The following is a 21289-nucleotide window of genomic DNA, read 5'->3' as shown; positions in this document are numbered from 1 at the left end:
AGACAGTGTAGGCTTTTTTTTTTTTTTTAATTTTATAAAGTATTAGGTATATATGAAGGATATTTAGAAGATATACGCAAAACACAAGGAATAATAATTCAGCGTACATGGAAGTACACGGGTGTACCTACTACTGGGTTTGACTACTGGCATCACCGTGACCTGGGTGCCCTTCACAGTGTCCTCTTTATTCCCCTGGGGGGTATTCCTTTTGTGTCCCTCCCGACCTTGCTCTTTGCTATAGCGTTACCACATATGTTCGTGTCTCTGAACAGTGTATCACTTGGCCTCATACTTGGCCTCATACATACTGAACTTCACAACTGGAGCTCTACTCTTGTTCTGCAGGTGACTGTCTCAGTCCACACTGCCTCTCTGAGATCGATCCATTTTGTATGCAGCTGAGTCAGCACCCGCAAACTCAGTCTATTTGCTCATTCTGCTGTCCATGGACATTCGTTGTCACGTCAGCTGGTTTGGTCGGCAGCATTCTTCAGCATGTCTTGCGACCATACGCGTGCAGGAGCCTTCACACAGTGCACACCTGGGAGTAGAACTGCTGGATCATAGAGCATGTTTACATTCACCTTCACTAGATGGCGCAACATAGCCGAGCAGCGTGTGCCTTCCTGCCACGTTCACATGTTCCAGCTCTTCCGGGACCTCACCTGCGTCTGATGGCGATCTGTGCGTGTTGAGCAGTGTGAAGTGTTACAGAGGCTTTGTTACTGGTTATGGAGGTTTTGTACCTTTCCGAGTGTTTCTTGGTCTTAGGTTTCCTTTCTGTAAAGCTTCTATTCAAGTCTTTTGGAAATGATTTAAAGAAATTGGCTTTCAGGGTTCCTTATGTCTTCTGGCTGTTAACCCATTGTCAGTTACGTGCATTGCAAATCTCTTTTGTCAGGTTGTGGTTTCTGTTGTCATTCTGTTTGTGGTGTCTTTAGTGAATTAAAATTTTCAATTAAAAAAATGAAAAGTTTTTTTTTGTTTTGAGAAAGTTGTGTGTGTGCATGCGCGCACAAGTGGAGGAGGGGCAGACAGAAGAAGAGACAGAATCCTGAGCAGGCTCCTGCACCATCAACACAGAGCCCAGAGCCCGATGCCAAGCCTTGAACTCACAAACCATGAGATCACAACCTGAGCCAAGGTCAAGGATCGGGCGCTTAACTGACTGCACCACCCAGGCGCCCCTGTCCCCCATTTTTTTTTTAAGAGTGGGTACAAGTAGGGGAGGGGCGGAGGGTGAGGGAGGAGAATCTTAAGCAGCCGCCATGCCCAGAGTGGAGCTGGATGTGAGGCTCAATCTCGTGGCCGTGAGATCATGACCTGAATCGAAATCAAGAGTGGACGCTCAACTGACTGAGCCACACCGGCACCCCCACGTTTTCCATTTTAATTGTGCGAGATTCACCTTCACACAGCCTCGGTCCAGGATCATGAAAATACTAGCCTGTATTTTCTCACAAAACTTCTGTGATTTTTATCTTTCACATTTAAGTCTGTAGTACACCTGCTACATATATACATATACATATACATATACATATACATATACATATACATATACATATATATATTTGCATAAAGCGAGAAATAATATACATATACATATACATACATATACATATACATATATATATTTGCATAAAGCGAGAAATAAGTTTTTTTTTTTACATCGTTGATCAACTGTTTCAACACCATTTTTTGACAAGTCCCATTTTCCTCCTCTGATCTGCAGTTTCAACTATCATAAATTAAGTTTTCATATGTTTGTGCTTTGTGTCCAGATTTTCTTTTCTGTTTTATTAGTCATTTACGGATTCCTGTGCTAAAATTGCACAGTCTTACTTACTACAGATTTACAATAATTCTTGATCTAGTGAGGTAAGTCCTTTCAACTTAAATTTCAGGAATATCTTGGCCAATCTTGGACCTTTTGACTTTGATAACCATTTTAGAGCCAGCGTCTCCGATTACATGCACACAGGCTTTTTGGGATTCCCTTTGGAATCACACTGAATTTATAGATCAATTTATGTGAGAGGTAACATGTTTATGATACGGAGTCCTCCGATCCATAAATATGGTACTTCTTTTATTTACATCTTGTTAAGTGTGTTAGTAAAGGTACACAATTTTGTTTCAAACATCTTCAGATTTTATGTGTACATGTTTTATATTTTTCAATACTGTTGTAATGTTTATTAAAATTATGTTTGCTCTGTATTGGTTTTTGTACATTCCTTAAAACACTGTTGTGATTGTTCTAAATTTTCTACATAGATAACCAAATCGTCTTTATAGAGACAGTTTGTTTTTCCCTTTGGATATTGTTTTGTTTGGATTTTGTTTTTGTTTGCATATATGCTAGTTGGGGCCTCCTGTAGTGTTGAATAGAAGCAATGAACAAGAGCAGCCTTGTTTCTTATTTTATTGCCCATATAAAGTCATTTAAAAAAAATTTTTAAGTTTATTTTAGAGCATGAATGGGGGAGGGGTAGAGGGAGAGGGAGACACAGAATCAGAAGCAGCTCCAGGCTCCGAGCTGTCGGCACAGAGCCTGATGCAGGGCTGGAACTCACAAGCTTGGAGATCATGACCTGAACCAAAGTCGGACTCTTAACTGACTGAGCTACCCAGGTGCCCCAATGTCATTTTAAATAAATGGCATGGTGTGCTTAGAATACATATTGTGTTGTTCAGTATAGTGTTCTGTAAATGTCATTTGAGTCAAATTTTTTACTGTATTCAAATCTAATACAGTCTAAACATTTTTTCTGTGCTTTTGTGATTTTCAGCAAAATCTCTCACTTTGATGGTAGAATGTCAGTTCGTTGTAGTTCTCTCCATTTTTGCTTTGTATATTTTGATGCGATGACACTACACTTTAGGTTTGCTATGTCCGTTTGGCGATTTGAACCTTTAAGGGTATGTGGGAACCCTTTTTATATTTTTATATTCTTCAAAGTCCATTTGGTTTGATACTTATGTAGCATTTAAAATTTTTACTTTCAGTGTCTTCTATATCCTTATTTTTGCGACGTTTCTTATTAACATATAGCTGAATCTCTTAAAAAATTAGAGTTTGAATTTTACTTAAAGCAATCCATCCATTTACATTCATTTTAAATGTTAGTACCGAGTATTTTGTGCTATACACCTTTTTCAATATTTTTGTTCTCCTCTTTTTAAAGGATAATTGTTTTCTCTTAGTTTTTTTCCATTCCTATTTATGTGTGCTCCTTCCCCGCCCCCCCCCCCGCTCAATATTTTAAAACACTCACCTAATTTATCAAAGTCTGAAGTTACCCTATCTTCCTAAGTGAGGCAAGGCACGTAGGACACCTCAGCTCTGAAGTCATCACTTCAAAATTAATAGACTAACATATTGTATGTATTATTTCTAAATATGTAAGCCCCTAAGGTATGCCATTAGCTTTACTCCCACATTTGCACTGTTTTGTTTTCTGCTCATTATACCTTTTTTGGTCTTAGGTCATTACAATTTTCTTTTGCTTAAAATACATCTTTTTTTTTTTTTTTTTTTTTTTAATTTCAGCGTGCGAGCAGGAGAGAGGGACAGAGGGAAACAGACAGAATCTCAAGCAGGCTCCACACTCAACAGAGCCTGATGATGCAGGGCTCAATTCCACAAACCTGGGATCATGACCTGAGCCAAAATCGAGTCAGACACTCGACTGAGCCAGCTAGGCACCCCCATTTTTTTTTAAGTTTATCTTGAGAAGGGGGAGAGGGGCAGACAGAGAAAGACAATCCCAAGCAGACTCTGTGCTGCGAGTGACCAGCCGGACAAGGGGCTCAAACTCACGAACTGTGAGATCATGACATGAGTCAAAATGAAGCGTTGGATACTTAACCAATGGAGCCATTCAGGCGCCCAGGCTCCCCCATCTTTTAAAATTTCTTTTAGTGAAAGACTGTAGGTTGCTAATTCTTAGTTGTTGTTGTTGTTTCCTGTTTGGAAAAATTTCGTCTTCTTGAAAAGTATGACCGTACAATTTTAGATTAATGGTATTTCCCATAGAACAGTGGAGTTACGTTTCTATATTCTGGCTTTCACTACAGCTGTTGAGAAGTCGACCAATAGCCATTCCTTTGAAGGTTATCTGTCTTTTATCTTTGTACTTTAAAGATTTTTGTCCTGACATTGCAAATATTCTTGTCTTGGCATTCTCTAGTTTCATAAAATGTGCCTTGGTATGAATTTTTTCATTTATCCTACTGGTATTTGTGTCGTAGCTGTGTGGGTTAGTGTCTTTCATCAGTTCTGGAACTGGCCATTTTTTTCCTTATAAATATTGGTCAACTTTTTGTCTCTCAGCAATGAATTTAAAATAATTTCTTCAAATTGATCTTCTACTCACTAATTCTCTCTTTCGTTGCATTAAATCTGCTGTTAAACCCTTACATTGGGTTTTAATGTCTTAATTTTTCTTTTTCAAACCTGTTTGGTTGTTTTTATAATTTTCTGCTCTATATTTATAAATTTCTGCTATTTATACATTCATTTCTCTAAACCTACAGGTCCTACTATTATATTCCATATATACTTGAACTCTTATGAGGTGGGCTTCTGTGCATGATGTTTTTTTTGTTCTCTAAATGTTTATTTTTGAGAGAGAGCGAGCGTGCACACGCGAGTTGGGGAGGGGCAGAGAGGGAGACAGAGGATCCAAAGCAGGCTCCACGCTGACAGCAGAGAGCCTGATAGAGGGTTCAAACTCACCAACCATGAATCATGACCTGAGCTGAAGTCAGACGCTTAACTGACTGAACCATCCAGGTGCTCCTGTGCACTATGTTTCTAAGGCTTTTATAACTTTCTCTTACATTTTGTGGGTTTTGACTAAGCCAGAAGCACTACTAGGGCATGACCTCTTTTTAAGGTTTTCAGACCACTCAGGTAGAAAATTCATGTAAAAGCTAATTTGGGGATATTATATCTCCAGGGAGATTTGTTTTACTCCCTCCCCCTCTCAAGTGTGAAAGGCAATTTTCCTTGCATTTTGTGAGTGGATGGGGGAAGGGGGTAAAGTGGATTGTTTCTAGTTCGTCCTTCATGAACTTGATGAAAATACAGGTTTTCCACCACACGGTCCACTTAGGAAAGGGCTTTTTCTTCTTCCCGTCTACCCCCAAATCTGTTTATTTTACTTGGTTAAGCAAATACTCTGAACCAACCTGTGCTTGCTTACCTTGCCAGCTTCTCATTTTCCCTTCATTTTGGGACTCTTGTATGTGTCTTTCACTTAGCACATCGATGTATTTTTGAAAACGTTCATGGTATTTGACATATCTTAATGGTTTTCTGCAAGGGAGTTGTTCTAAGGCATTCTGGGAAAGAATTTACAGCCTGTACTGGCTGTGTCATGCACGTCGTTCTCTGTGCCTTGCTTGCGGTTCTTTGCCCTGTATTCGTGGGAGGTAATGGCTAGATTGTCTCATTTAATGGCAGCTGGGGTTTCTAAGGAAACCTATGGAAAGTGTATAGTCCATCCTGGAAAAATGCTCTATGAATACAAGCTAATATTGTATTTTGAACTGAAAACGCACACATTTGTATGCCTCGTCCATCCAAGCCCTCCAAGTCACAAACACTGGTGTAAGAGCATAGTTATTGTAAGACGTGGGGTTGAAAAGAAATCTGCTTTAGTTTATTGCGATAGACTTAGTAAAATACACATGAACAATGTCAGCATGCTTAAAGTGTATTTTAAAATCCTCCTCGTTCATAGAGATTGTTTTCTTCTGATCTTTGTATTTTAAAAATGTTAAAACCCCACGTATTTAAGTTTGAACATTTTGCCAAAAGAGGGCAGTATTCACCCGCAGTAGCATGAAAAGGGACTGAAAACTTACTGGAAAGGAGGCGAGTGAATTTATTTTTCCTCATAAGGTTGATAAAGTTTGACCAAACTAGACCTTCAATGCCTAGATTTGTCTGCCAGTCTGGTTCTCTGGGATGGTTGCCCCAGTGGGACCATCCCACATTTTCATGTGTTTTTCTATTACTTTGACATTTTTTTAAGTGCTAGTTCAGGGGGAAGAGTTGTTTGAAAACTTTAAGGATAAAACCAAAAACCTTTCCCAAATACCTGCTTAGAGTGACCCAAAAAGCACGTGTGTAAGGCGTGGTCATTGAAGTCTGTCCCGGCCCGTGTCTCAGGGCCACTTCCCTCAGGGACCCGTGGCCGGTTAAACCCGAAAAATGAGGCTCCGGCCGGCCGTGGGGCACCGGCCCCGAGGTGGCTCGGCCTTGTACTTTGCGCGTTTGTTTTTCTATCAGCTTGTCCCCTCTGCGCGTTGGTACAGGAGTTCGCGGTGTAAACACACAGCCTTGAACGTTAACTATTCAAGGAGGAAATCGGAAGTAGCTGCTTTGAATCTCAAGAGTGAGGTGCTTTGGGTTTCAGGAGTGGAATGCGCAGGAGGCAACGAAACCGATTTCTGGAAGCACGGGAAAACGTGAGCCTGGACCCGCGAATTAGAACCCTGCCTGCCCTTTAGGGTTTGGCGATATTACGGGATAAAAAGGAAAGCCGTTGTGCACTGGTTCAGTGCATCACGAATCCACTCGAGCTTCAGAAGGACAGACAGCTCGGGGCCGGAGGCCCGGGCTTACGTAACGCGCAGTGGAAGCCACTTTGGAAAAGCTTTACACTTGCGTTCCGCCGCCTGCGGCGCACGCTCGTTTCCCGAAGCGGCTCCGGCGGGGACGAGCTTCTCCGCGGCCCTCGGGGGGTGCGGCGCCCCCTAGAGGCGGCGGGCGCCCCCCGCCCTGTAACGTGATCCCCCTGCTCCTGGATTGGCCAGAAGCGGAGTTTTCCCCGGGAGCCGCTCGTAGCTGGGCTCCCAAGCCGGGCTCCCCACGACGGGCCCCGCACGGCAGCCGCCGCCGCCGCCGCCGCCGCCGCCACCGCCGCCACCGCCGCTTCGCTTCCGGCAGCGGATGGAGCGATGGCGCCCAGACTCCCCTGCTGGACCACTTGCTTCCTCCTGGTCGTGTGGTGCCCGCCCGCGCTCCCCTGCCCTAGCCGGTGCCTTTGCTCGAAGAGCACCGTCCGCTGCATGCACTTGATGCTGGATCACATTCCTCAGGTGCCGCAGCAGACCACAGTCCTGTAAGTTCACACAGATGCCGGTGCAGCGCCGCTCCGTTGCCCTCTGCCGGAACTGAGCGCTCCTCTCTTAACTGGGGTTCCTGATGCGGTGCCTGCTCCCGGCAGGGAGAGGGTTTTTCCGCTTTTCAGACAACTTAATGATTCTGCTTTGTGGGACTAGAAAATGTGAGCGAGGATGAGCTGAAATAAATGTATTTGCACTGGGTGCAGTTCTCTTTTCCAGCATCTTCCAGAACTTGCTATTGAGAATTTTCATCTTTGTTTAGGAGATTTCCTGCGTAGGTTCTCAGGTTATTCCTTTCATCCTCTCCTCCAGAAACTTTCAGACTCCTAATTAGGTCAGCATGTATCTGTCCCATTTGGAAAGAACCGACTTGGCTTCGGAATGTGCTTCCAATTCATTATGTGCGGGCGACCTGGATTTTTTCTGTTCATTGTTGGGCTTTGCGTTGGGCGTCTCAGGTGGGTGACGTTCTCAGTCTCAGGCCCTTGAGGGACTGTTGGTTTTCCAGGGCGGTCCCTCCGAATGGACCAGGAGAGCAGAGTGCTTGGAAGCCTTCCGGAGCAGTGACTAATCAGCATCCGGGAGGCATTCTGGGATGGTAGAATAACCCGCAACATAGGAATCAGGTGGGCCTGGGTTCCAGTTCCGCTTCCTTCTCTTCAATCTGGCGATAGTAAGCCTGTGTCGTAGAATTGACGTGGGGGTTAAATTAAATAATACGTGTGAAGTGCAGATCTTTTGTTACTATAGTTTTCAAGCCTTACATCACAAGACAAGGAAAATCGCCGAAAGGAGAGATTTGAAGGGTTCTCCCTGGTAAAGTTTTTGTGGATTGTGTCATGTCCGTGGAAGAGGGAACTCCTTTCCCTGTTCCAAGTCCATTCTTGAGCAGAGGGGAAATAGCCCAAGATTCCTGGAATTTCGAGATGTGAGATAAGATTAGCACCGTGTGTGTGTGTGTGTGCGCGTGCGCGCGCGGGTGTCTTGGTTATAATCATGAAATGAGGATTTTAACCTGCTAATGAAAAGTCGAAGCTAGTGGTTGGTGGCTGTGTAGCAAGAGAGAGAGAGATTTGCCACACGTGCTTTTAGGAATTTTGATTGAGCCTTTTGTTCGTTGCTGCAAATACCAAAATATGTCTTACTCTCAAAACCAGTAAGACAGATTCTTGAGCCTGGGGCCCCTGCGTTGTGCAGCCAGTCAGAGCACTGCTCCAGAGGGGCCTTCGTCCTCGTCACCATCCCTGTGTCACTTTGTAAGAACGGTTTCTGACAGGAACAGAATCTTGGCGAGGAGACGGCTTGTCTCATCAAGTGCCATGGACTTAAAAGGCCACCTAAGTTCCAACCTGGACCTAAGATTTTGCTTCTTTGGTGTTTCAAAGAAGAAATGAGCCCTCAGACACTCTCTTCTGGATGTAATGGGCAGGACTGAAAGCACACTGTCCGTGTACCTTTTTAGATGTTTACTTTTGAGAGAGACAGCACGAGCAGGGCAGGGGCAGAGAGAGGGGGAGACACAGACTCCGAAGCAGGCTCCAGGCTCCGAGCTGTCAGCACAGAGCCCGACGCGGGGCTGGAACCCACGAACTGTGAGATCGTGACCCGAGTTGAGGTCGGACGCTTAACTGTGAGATCGTGACCCGAGTTGAGGTTGGGCGCCCCAACACTGTGCATGTACTTTCGAAGAGCCTTCCACTCCATGTAGAAATAAAGTAGTTCTCAGGTTCCAGACCAGGCCTGCCCGTGAGGCAGATGCCCTACAGATGAAATGTGTGTTGCCTTGGGTGAGTTCTCCACTTCTTGTCTCAGTTTCCTGGTCCATTCAATGGGGACGCTAACTGTGTTCACCCTCTAGGGTCATTCTGAAGATGACATGAGATAATGCATGTCAAATACTTAGGAAGGTGTCTGGTCCTACTAAGCACCACGGAAGGGTTCACTGTCATTATATTTACAATTAAGGTCAGGAGCTGCAAACCCAAAGGCCTACCGGAAACCGGTTGGTACAGTAAAGACAAACTACTGTGTGAGTTGTGTGTGGGACAGCTCGGCTTCGGGGGGGGGGGGGGGGGAGCGCGGGGAGGGAGGGGGAGGGAGAGGCGGTCAGCGGTCTGGGCCGGCCAGCTCCTGAGCTCCTGGCTGCCCTGTGGGAATGTGGGCCTATTGTTAATGAGCTTGCCATATTTTTAAGAAGATGCAGAAGTCAGAAATGAAATTCCCTAACTTTTACATCTTAGAGGATAATTAAGTTGTTTGCTCGTTTTTTGTCTTGTTTTGTTTTTTATGAAACGCAACAGCATATAGGCCCCACCACACGCATTTGTGGATTCCTTTTATCCGGGGACCTTTCATCTGCGACCTTTATTAGAGAAATGGCACAAAGGCCAAGAAATGTATGTGACGTTTACAAAACTTGGCGCTCTACCTCTTTTGGGCCCCAGATCAGCTGACCTGGGATTCCATGGTCACGTGAGCAATATTATGAAAGTATGCGAGTAACTGCATCAAGCTAAAAATGCTGAAGAAAAACCCAGTCAGCCTCTGAAAGCTGAGGCGGAGGGGACCTGGCCAGATTTCCCCCTAGCAGCAGCATCAGGAGTTTTTGTCAAACCACGCTCAGATGTGTGTGGTCATTGTGACAGTGGGAACGGTGCAACGACATGTCGCATGATACGTAGCCAGAGTGCTTGGTAAATTTCATGAGCGGCAGTATAATTTTCTTGATTTTGCCTTTACGTGTTTTGAAAATTTTAACCTTAATACAGAAAATATTATTCTCAACCGTAGATAAGGAAACTTCACTATACTTAATGACTGATTATGGCTAATGAGTGTTTCAAGTATGGAAAAACGCAGAACTACTCTCCCCCCCCCCCCATTTTAATTTAATTCCATCTATAAAGATATCATTGGGTGTTCAAAGCAAGTATCAGCAAACAGTCCATTACCATTTATTTATTTATTTATTTAATGCATTTATTTCGAGAGAGAGAGAGAGAGAGTGGAGTAGGAGTAGAGAGAGAGAAAGAATCCTAAGCAGGCTCCGCCCTGTCAGCACAGAGCCCCCACACAGGGCTTAACTCATGGACGGTGAGATCACGACCTGAGCCAAGATCCAGAGCTGGGTGGGTGCTCAACAGCCTGAGCCACCCAGGCGCCCCAGTCCACTACCATTTGGAAACTGTCACTCCTCAAAGTGTATTTTAGCAGAGCAAATCTTTCAGAGTTGGAATTGGAATTAGCAAACAAAAAATTTCTAGTAATGAACTTCGGAGTGCCTGTTCAATAGTCAGAAGCCCTGCTTAGCTTTCGTTTTTACTTTAGCCCCGGGTCATTAGGTTGTACCTCCGGAATCTCAGTCGCTGGTTCAGAAATAAGATGTTCTTTTTTTTTTTTTTTTAATTTTTTTTTCCAACGTTTATTTATTTTTGGGACAGAGAGAGACAGAGCATGAACGGGAGAGGGGCAGAGAGAGAGGGAGACACAGAATCGGAAACAGGCTCCAGGCTCCGAGCCATCAGCCCAGAGCCTGACGCGGGGCTCGAACTCACGGACCGCGAGATCGTGACCTGGCTGAAGTTGGACGCTTAACCGACTGCGCCACCCAGGCGCCCCCAGAAATAAGATGTTCTTAGAATTTCCGGGAGTGAAAGAGTGAGCATCAGTGGAACTCAGGGACTGTGATTAAACGGACTCTAAAAAACCATCTCAGTTTCACGAGAAAAATGGAAAAAATGAGAATTTCCCCCAAAGCTTTAAATTCACCAGTATGTACAGTGTGAAGTTTTCACTATTTAATTGAGGCATTTCCTTTATGTATGAAGCCGCCTTGCCCTCCCAGGAAGACAAACCTCGGGAGGAAGGCTGGGGGTGGCGAGTGGGAAAATGACTCGTTCAGTCGTGAAAGCGTTTATCCAGCCGATAAAAATGTCATCTTGTCCGAGAAGAAAACAGGATTCCTTCAGCTCTTTCCAGTTTCCAATCCAGTTAGATTTTTTTTTTTTTTAATTTAACCCTCAGGGGTTACTTTGACCTTTGAAACAGAATTTTTCATAACTTTTTTATAACTGACGTAACTTGTTGGCTTTGAGTTATCACTTGCCGGTGGTGAGCAGGCCTGGGCGCCCTGGATGCTTCCCCCATTTGGCCCGATTGAAGGGAAGCATGAGGGCCCCGACTGAACTGCATCTAAATTCAAACCTCCCCCCGGTTGCGGACCTGTTGGGGAGAGAAATGGAGCTAAAAGTTGAAACGCATTTCCCATTTCATTGGCCACTTCGTAAGTCAAGGTACACTATTTCGGCACGTGCCTCCAATCTTGGGGACCTAACGCCGTGCAGCCTCACCACCCTCGTGACTCAGGACAGCTCGGTCCTCAGAGAAGAACGAGAAGAGGCTGTTCTAGAAGGGGCGGTGAGTGTTCGTGGAGCCCACGTGAGGATTTGGGGCGGAGGAACAGTGAGGAGAGGGCAAGGTCAGGGGTGTGGAGGGGGAAAAGCCGCCAGCTGTCGGCCCCACTGTCCAGGGTGGGGCCCGGCCCTGATCCCTGGGAGTCACCCTTCATTCAAGCCAACCTACAGGAGAATTAGTTTAGGGGAGAAACGAGTCCCATGTGGGCGTGTTACTTTGGAGGTCTCCCGTGGGACAAACAGTTGAAGTGCAGCGGGTGGTTATGGGGACCTGACCTGGAGATGCAGATCTGTGACGTTGAGCACTCCCCTAAGCCACCAGGGAAACTGCAGGGCAGAGGAGTGTGACGGGAACGCGCCCCTGAAGGGGGGAGAGTGAGCCGGCCAGGCCACCGCAGGGAAGGCAGACGACGCCTCCCGGAGTGGCAGGACCCAGGGACCGCGGCGCTGAGCTTGCGCGCTGAAGGACAGCCTGACCCTCGGACGGTGCAGATGACTTCGCAAAAGCAGCTTCAGCTGGGGAGCAGAAGCCAGACTGCAAGGATTAAGGAGTAATAGGCCGGCTTTTCCAGATTTCAGAACTTGGCCTCCGTCGAGGAGGTGTTAGCGTCCCCCTCTGAGTGTCGGTATCCTCATCAGCAAAATGGGGACGCATGATTGCCGAGTGATGCCAGGATCCATGTGATCTTGTGGGGGGGGGTTCCTACCATGGTCTGTACCTGGGCGATCTGTGCTGATTAAATGAGTGGAGTAGTCTAGTGTTTTCCACACTGAGCTCTGCATTTCAGTCCCTCCTGTAGATTCTATGTGAGATGAAAGAAAGCACTGCACAATGGCAGCTTTTAGGGGGGTAGTTATCACACGAGGTGGCAAAGCTGAGGTTCCCATTCTAGTTGGACAGCTCCTGCATATATGAAAAGCTGAACAGAGAAAGCTTGTTGAGTTTTGCTTGGGCATCCTGGCGGGAGAGGCTCAGAAATACAGTAAGCTCGGGAGGCCAGGGGTGCAGCCCTGAGAGTCCCTGGAAGAAGAGCGTGCATTAACTCAGCCAGGAGGAAATGGAATTTCCCAGGAGGCGCTTGTAGAATGAGCCAAGGCAGCCTAGGCTACAACTCTGGAAAGCCCCGCAGGCCAGGGGAACAGATGTAAGCGGGAGCCCGGCCCACCAGCTGTGGTTGCAAGGTCTGTGCGCTGCACAACTCCACCCCGTGCTGGGCATGCTGCCCCTGGGGAGAAAAGAGAGAGGAGTCCGCGAGGAACACGGCCACCGAAGAAGGAGGAGGCGTCCCAGAGAGGAGTATTGTCGGTATTTCAAGAGGGAGGAGGGTGGTCAAACCCGGCAGAAGTGGAGATAGCAGAGTGCCGCGTGTGCCTTCAAGATGTTGGAAGAGAAGGAGAAGGTCGAAGGGATCGCGTTGTTCTCGTTTGTTGTCTAGAGGGCGGGGATGCTTCGTGTGAGTGGCAGGCAAGGGGAATGGGAAGTCGGGCGGGAGGAGTAAGGACGGGAGAGAGGGGGAGCCGGTATGTTTTCGTTGGACCTTGCAGCTCCGAGGGGAGCTGCATCAGTGCATCGCACATCAGTGTGAGAACGTAGCTGAGAGCTTGAGGTCCAGATGGACGAGGCAGGGTGCAGACCCTCTTATCGGAAAGGGAGAAAATCCAGCAGGACACAGGCCTCAAGCCTCAGAGCCAAGGCATCTGGAGACCATCACGGCTGCGGCAGATGGATGTCCCAGCCCAGGCTCGGAATGAGTCTGATGTTTCTGGCGAGAGAGAGAGAGAGAGAGAGAGAGAGAGAGAGAGAGAGACGTTATAAGGATGGTGAGAATTACAGAAATTCAGTTCAGGAGACAGTGGATGTTGAGCAACCGGATGTTTCTGTTAATTTATTGTGTTCAATTTAAAGTGTTGCTTATTCGGTGGAGTGGTCAACTTGCTTAAGGTGCTTGTGTTAGCTCAGGCTGCTGTACCAAAATACCACAGACTGGGTGATTAGTTTTTTTAAGTTTATTTATGTATTTTGAAAGAAGGAGAGAGAGAGAGAGAGAGATGGAGAGGAGGGGCACTGGGGGAGAGAGAGAGAGAGAGAGAGAGAGAGAGAGAGAGAGAGAGAGAGAGAGAGAATCCCCAGCAGGCTCCATGCTGTCATAACAGGCCCGATGCCGGGCTCAGTCTCGTGAACCACAAGGTCATAACCTGAGCCAAAATCAAGAGTCGAACACTTAACCAACTGAAGCACCCAGGCGGCCCTAGCCTGGGTGATCGAAATGACATTTATTCCTCACAGTTCTGGAGGCTGAGAGGTCCAGGATGTCTCATGCAAGGCCTCTTCTGGTCCGTTGAGATGCTGCCTTCTCATTGAGCCTCACAGGACGGAGAGGGAGACCATCTCTTTCCTGTCTCTTCCTGTAAGGGCGCTGATGCTATCCTGAGGGCTCCCCCCTCGCGACCTAAGTACTCCCCAAAGGCCCCACCTCCTAACATCAGCACCCTGGGGATTAAGGATTCAACATGTGAAATTGAAGGGGAATCAAGAACTCAGCCCATAGCAGTGACTCGGTTTAAGTTATCGAACTATTTATCAAAAACAAATAGGTTAGTGACCGAATTGAAACATCATGGTGTGTTCTTTATTTAACCCTTTCCACTGTGAGATACAATAAACGATTTCTTGAGATACATGGGAGGTATATATGTTTCACAATTCTCCTTCTTGCTGTTGCATAAAATGAAGCATATCTGACCAAAATTCGAATCATGGCAACTTTTCCAAGTGCGACACGAAATATTTAAGCATTTTAAACAGTCTGCCTTTCTTTCGGGCGACTGAGTAGCCACAACAGATGACACGACATGGTTTTATTGTCTGACTCCACACTATGCAATGAAAAACAGGGTTATGTTTAAAAGTCATCTTGTTTGACTGTTTCAGACTGATCAGTTTGGACTGATCATTCCGTTCCCAGTGATTCTTATCTGAGTAGGAGAAAAAAAAATACGTTTGGATTTTGAAATGGAAAAAAGAAAAATATGAACCTGATTTCAGCTAAACATATTAAAAAAAATCCGAAGTCTACTAACTTCATTTATTTTAACAAGCAGAACCCAAAGGCCCTCATTTAACCTCAAATACTACAAAGCGCTAATGGCTGGATATGATAGGATAGATATCTAGAATACGGTGTGTAAATGTTTTCCAAGGGAAAGGACACAGATTTTTTTGGGGGGGGTGGGGAGATTTTCTTTTAAGTTTCTATTTTCATGCCAGTATAGTTAACAGACAGTGTAATGTTAGTTTCAGGGGTACAATATAGTGGTCCAACAATTCTGTACGTCCCTCTACAGACGTAGAGGGGATGATAAGTGTCCCCCTAATCCCCGTCGTCTATTTCACCCAGCCCGCCACCCACCTCCCCTCCAGTAACCACCAGTTTCTTCTCTATAGTTACGAATCTGTTTCTTGGTTGGCCTCTCTCTGTCTCCCCCCTTTGCTCCTTTGTTTGATTTCTTAAACTCCACAAATGAGTGAAATCATACGGTGTTTGTCTTTCTCTGACTAATTTCGCTTAGCATACTATTCTCTCACTCCATCCACATCATTGCAAATGGCAAGCTTTCATTCTTTTTATGACTGTGTAATATTCCATTGTAAATATATACTACATCTCCTTTATCCATTCATCAGTCCATCTACACTTGGGCTGTTTCCATAGTTTGACTGTTGTAGATAATGCTGCAGTAAACATAGGGGTGCATGTCCCTTTGAATTAGTATGTTTGTATTCCTTGGGTAAATATCTAGTAGTGGGATTGCTGGATCGTAGAGTAGTTCTATTTTTAACTTTTTAAAAAAAGTTTATTTCTTTATTTTGAGAGACAGAGCGTGAATGGGGGAGGGGCAGAGAGAGAGGGAGAGAGAATTCTAAGCAGGCTCCGTGCTGTCAGCACAAAGCCCGATGCGGGGCTTGATCCCACAAACTGCAAGATCACGACCTGAGCCAAAATCAAGAGTCAGGTGCTTAACCGACTGAGCTACCCAGGCGCCCCTCTATTTTTAACTTTTCGACGAACCTCCATACTCTTTTCCAGAGGCCGCACCAGTTTGCATTCCCACCAATAGTGCGAGAGGTTCCTTTTCTCCGCATCCTCACCAGTACGTTTTGTTTCTTGTGTTGTTGATTTTAGCCACTCTGACAAGTGTGAGGTGGTATCTTAGTGTGGTTTTGATTTGGGTTTCCCTGAGGATCAGTGATGTGGAGCATCTCTTCATGTGTCTGTTGGCCATCTGGATGTCTTCTTTGGAAAAATGTCTATTCGTGCCTTCTGCCCATTTTTTAGTTGGATTATTGGTTTTGGGGGATTCATAAGTTATTTATGTATTTTGGATACTGATCTTTGATTAGCTATGTCATTTGCAAATAACTTCTCCCATTTCATGGTTGCCATTTAGTTTTGTTGATTGTTTCCTTTGCTGTGCAGAAGTTTTTGTTTTGTTTTGTTTTTTTTGATACAGTTTATTTTTGCTTTTGTTTCACTCGCCTCAAGGGACATATCTGAAGGAAGTTGCTATGGCTGATGTCAGAGAGGTTACAGCCTGTGTTCTCCTTTAGGATTTTTATGGTTTCAGGTCTCACATTTACGACTTAGGTCTTTAATCCATTTTGAAGTAATTATTGTGTTTGGTGTACGAAAGTGGTCCAGTTTCATTCTTTTCCAGTTTGCTGGCCAGTTTTCCCAGCCCCATTTGTTGAAGAGACTGCCATTGGCTAATCTTTCCTGCTTTGGTGAAGATTAATTGACCATAGAGTTGTGGGTTCATTTCTGGGTCTTCTATTCAGTTCTGTTGATCACTGTGTCTGTTTTTGTGCCAGGACCATACTGCTGTGATCGCTACAGCTTTGTAATATAACTCAAGGTCTGAAATTGTGATGTCTCCATCTTTGCTCTTCTTTGTCAAGGTTGTTCTGGCTATTTGGGGTCTTTTGTACTTCCATACAAATTTTAGGATTGCTTGTTCCAGCTCTGTGAAAAATGCTGGTGGTATTTTGATAAGGAGTGCATTAACTGCGTAGATTGCTTTGGGGAGTATAGACATTTTAACACCGTTTGTCCTTCTAATCCATCAGCATGGAGTGTTTTTTCCATTTTTTTGTGTCATCTTCAGTTTCTTTCGTCAGTGTTTTATAATTTTCAGAGCATAGGTCGTATACCTCTTTAGTGAGATTTATTCCTAGGAACAATTGTAAACGGGATCGATTCCTTAATTTCTCTTTCTGCTGCTTCATTAGTTGTGTATAGAAATGCAGCAGATTTTGGACATTGACTTTGTATCCCGTGACTTCACTGAATTTGCATACCAGGTCTAGCAGTTTTTTGGTAGAGTCTTTCAGGTTTTCTGTATAGAGTATCATGTCATCTGCAAATAGCGAAAGTTTGACTTCTTCCTTGCTGATTTGGATGGCTTTCCTTTTTTTGTTGTCTGATTGCTGTGGCCAGGACTCCCAGTATTACGTTAAATAACAGTGGTGAAAGTGGACATCGCTGTCTTGTTCCTGATCATACGGGAAAAGCTCTTAGTTTTTCCCCACTAAGGACGATATTAGCTGTGGGTTTTTCATATACGACCTTTATTATGCTGAGGTATGTTCCCTCTAAACCTTTGTTGAGGTTTTTTTTTTTTTTTTCATGAATGGACGTTGTACTTTGTCAAATGCTTTTTCTGCATCTATTGAAATGATTGTATGGTTCTTATCCTTTCCTTTATTACTGGGGTGTGTCACGCTGATTAATTTTTATTTTATTTTATTTTATTTATTTAATTTTTTTTAAATTTTTTTATGTTTTATTTATTTTTGAGGTAGAGAGAGACAGTGTGAGCAGGGGAGGGGCAGAGAGAGAGGGAGACCCAGAATCCGAAGCAGGCTCCAGGCTCTGAGCTGTCAGCACAGAGCCTGACGCGGGGGCTCGAACTCACGGACCGCGAGATCATGACCTGAGCCGAAGGGCGACGCTTAACCGACTGAGCCACCCAGGCGCCCCTGATTAATTTTTAAATATAAAACCACCCTTGCAGCCCAAGAATAAATCTCACTTGGTTGTGGTGGATGATCTTTTTTTAATGTGTGGTTGGATTCGATGTGCTAGTATTTTATTGCGAATTTTTGCATCCACGTTTCATCAGGGATGTTGGCCTGCGGTTCTCTCTTTTACTAGAGTCTTTATCTGGTTTTGGTTAGATAATGCTGGCCCCATTAAATGAGTTTGGAAGTTTTCCTTCCTCCTCTATTTTTTGAAATAGTTTGAGAAGAAGAGGTATTAACTCTTTAAATGTCTGGTAGAATTTCCCCAGGGAAGCCATCTGGCCCTGGGCTTTTATTTGTTGGGAATTTTTTGATTCCTGATTCAATTTCTTTGCTGCTTATAGGTCTGTTCAAGTTTTCTGTTTCTCCTTTTTCAGTTTCGGTGGTTTGTATGTTTCTAGGAACTTGCCCGTTTCTTCCAGGTTGTCTAACATGTTGGCGTATCGTTTTTCATAATGTTCTCTTATCCTTATATTTCTCCAGGGTGGGCAGGGGCTTGTGCTGGTCCTCTGGGCGAGGGGCCCCCCATGCTGGGACTGAGGCAGGCTTGACTGAGAAGGGCAGTTCTGCCAGAGCACAGTACGGGGAGGCCTGGGGTGAGCAAGTGAGGCAGCCAGTGTCGGTGCCGCGCCGGTGACTTTGTGCTCGTGCTGAGAGGCAGGGAACTGAAATGGTGCCAGCCAGCATCTTTGTTCCCAGAGAGGCGTTTTGTGAATGCTGCCTGTCAGGGGTGCGCTGTGAGACCAGCGAACGATCTCCCCACCGTGTGCCCCAGGTGTTCCTCCGATCGTTATTTCCATGCCGTCTGCCACCCCCCCCACCCCAATTGTTTGCCCACCTTCTCTCCAGGAGCAGGGCAGTGCCCTCTGGGCTGTATCCCTGCCAGGCGCCCTGACCGTTAAAACTGGAGTTTCAAGGCCTGCTGGTCGCAAGAACCCACGAAATTCAGCCCCCCTCATTTGCCAAACCAGTGGCTTTGGGCAAATGTTCTCTTTGTGCATTCCCCTGTGTGCTCCTCTCTCTCTTGCCCTTCTCCTCGACCACGGCTACCCTTCTCTGCAGCATCCAGAATCTCTTTTTCCCCTGAACCCCATCTCTGCACTTCCTACCTTCTTGGATGGGGCCTCTTCTCTCTCTTTCGTTGTGGAGTTTCTTGGCCAGTCTTCAGGTTGATTTCTGGAGTATTTGGGATGATTTGATAGTTATCTAGTCGTGATCGTGGTACGAGACGAGCCTAGGGTCCTCCTACTCTGCCGCCATTTTGCAAATCCAGGAAGAGATCTTAAAATTCATTTCCCAATGCCACCTGGATTGGGAGCCCCACGAGTCATCAGTAGAGGCGGCTGCCTGCACACACGGTTTGAAAAAAACCTAGAGGGATCCCCAAGTTAGATTCCCCAACAGCTTACCAGATCCCAGCATTTGCCACCATCTGCCCTTGTGTTAGATCACCCAAGACTCCAGTGAAAAGCACACATTTTGTCTTGCAGGGATGTTATGCCCTCACAGACCAAATAGGACCAGGGAATCGGTTCATTAAATTCGTACCAGAGTGTAGCCCCTGGACAATTAAAAAGTCTGTGGGTTGTGTCTCTAGGAAGGTGCAGCAGGAAGTCCGGAGATGCAAGAACCCAGCAGGCCTTGTACCCGCTGCTCTTTCTGCCCGCGACGAATGGACACCTGTTGTCCTCGCTTGGCCTGCTTCTGCTTAGTCTTCAGAGGTCAGCTCGAGCTCGCCTCTGGGAACTGGTCTCCATCTCTTTTCCCTTCCTCTCAGTCTTTGGGAGATCCTTTTCCCGTCTTGACCGGGGAACATGCCGCATGGGATTAGGGTTGTTAACTGTCTCCCTGACAGACCAAGTCCCTCCAGGGCAGAGAAGACAGATTACATCGCTTCTTTTCAAACTCTGAGGGCCCGCCAACATAAAATATGTTGAACGTGTAAAGGAGCCAACTGGCAAAATGAAACTTGAGAGGTGGTGAAAACGTCGCCCACTTGGCACTTTACGTAGGGCAGGCCCTACCTTCTATGAAAGCTGCAGACTGCCCTGTTTGGCCTGGATTAACATGATTTCTGACAGTTGTGACCCTGACCTCGTGCTTCACCTGTGTTGACCACCACTCTTGTAAGCACGCTATGTGATGTGCTACTTAATCGCAGGCTTAGGGAAGGAAATCAGTGCCTAGACACAAACATCTCTGGCAGAAATGAAGGAGAGAAGAGAAGAGAATTGGAGGCCCAAATTCCAGCACGTAGACGTGTGTTATCTGAGCACAGACTCATACTGTAGTGCAGGGGCAGGGAGGAGGTACTTAAGAAGATCGTCGCTTCTCCAGGGGATCCCCTCGGTTTCAACAAGATGTCGGTGCACAAAAAGATGGTTTGTTTCCTTCTTCACCCCACGTACGTGGGACAGAGTGCCTTCCCACCTGGAGCTCTCCCCGTCCTGTGTCACCCGCCCAGCTCCCTGTTGGAGACAACCAGACTTTGATATCATCTATATTTGACCATCTCTCAAAACGAGCATAGATGAAGAGCTGGTGCAATGTTGAGAATTTATTTTCAAAATGCTCAAAATCAGCTAAAAGCAGCTACCAACTAGGGATTATAACTCAGGGCCCATGGGAGTTCTTGTCAGTGCTCACAGGAACATCCCAAGAAAACAGGGCCGTCCATCATTACACCGTTTAAACTTCTCCAAATTAGTTTCAGGAGTATTTTATTTACTTACACCTCACATTTGTCTAGAAACTATTTCAAGTGGCTACTAGTTATTTTTAGTCCCAGGAGAAGACAAAAATCAATGTTTCCCATCTACTTTTTCTAAATCTTGTATTTTCCCTTTTTGCACTTGTTTCTGATAATGTTTTTCTTTCCTTTTTTTTAAGCTTATTTATTTATTTGAGGAGGGGAGAGAGAGAGAGAGAACACATGCAAGCAGGGGAGGGGCAGAGAGAGAGGGAGCGAGCGCAGCCCAAGCAGGCTCTCAGCTGTCAGCGTGGAGACGGACTTGGGGCTCAAACCCGTGAACCAACCACGAGATCATGACGTGAACCCAAATCACGTGTAGCCAACTGAGCCACCCGGGTGCCCTCATGTTTTTCTTTTTAAATACTAATCTCTTCGGACTTACTGAACGCAAAAGAAGAGGAAGTAGAATTCTGTCAGAACAGAATACCATGCTAAGTGTGACATCAACAGAGTTGTAACCTCGTGCCGAATGTTAGTCAGACACCCAGGTTATTCTACCGAGAGGGAACCTGTACAAAGAATCTGATATCGAAGAGTATCGATCATTACCAAACATACGGAGGATTTTGTATCCACGATGAAATTTCCATTTGCCTTTATCCAGCGCAGTAGGTCAAGTTGAGTTCTAACCTGGACTGTCTAGAGACAGCAGGAAGCTAACTAACTGTACTAAGGGTAGTCGAAATTAGCACTCTGACTTTTACAGAATTGCCCAAACTGGCAGGGCTGCATGTTAGGCCAAACTTCCGGTGCAGCGTTCACTTTTCTTCCTCCAGCAGACTTGAGCAGTGAGGTCCTGGCCAGGACAGCAGAAAGTCACTGGGCTGAATTGTCACGGGTCCCTGGGTTACCCCAGCCACTGGGCATTCTCTCTGCTACAGAATGGCCTTTCCTTTTATG

The 21289-nt window shown here is 45.7% G+C and overlaps 2 protein-coding genes across 10 annotated transcripts in view; both read left to right on the top strand.

Annotated features, from left to right (window-relative positions):
- The window catches only part of PCMTD1 (protein-L-isoaspartate (D-aspartate) O-methyltransferase domain containing 1), a 68914-nt gene extending 67935 nt beyond the window's left edge, over positions 1–979 (top strand). Inside the window, exon 6 of the mRNA XM_045050164.1 lies at positions 349–979. Within this exon, the coding sequence (XP_044906099.1) occupies positions 349–554 (206 nt within the window). The 3' untranslated portion in view covers positions 555–979. The remainder of the gene's footprint in view (positions 1–348) is intronic.
- Positions 980–4751: 3772 nt separating this feature from the next.
- PXDNL (peroxidasin like) overlaps positions 4752–21289 on the top strand; it is a 454660-nt gene continuing 438122 nt past the window's right edge. For 3 of the 9 annotated variants that reach the window (XM_023248448.2, XM_045049994.1, XM_023248454.2), the window contains exon 1: positions 4753–7142. In XM_023248448.2, coding sequence (XP_023104216.2) covers positions 6979–7142 — 164 coding nt within the window. In that variant the 5' untranslated portion in view covers positions 4753–6978. Of the gene's footprint in view, positions 7143–21289 lie in introns of all 9 variants that reach the window. The other 6 variants (XM_023248451.2, XR_002739476.2, XM_045049993.1 and 3 more) reach the window with 4 other exon arrangements.

This window comes from Felis catus, chromosome F2, assembly GCF_018350175.1.
Source record: "Felis catus isolate Fca126 chromosome F2, F.catus_Fca126_mat1.0, whole genome shotgun sequence".
NCBI lineage: Eukaryota > Metazoa > Chordata > Mammalia > Carnivora > Felidae > Felis > Felis catus.
The sequence above is the reverse complement of the archived record's forward strand: the minus strand, read 5'-3'. Positions and strand labels throughout refer to the sequence as shown.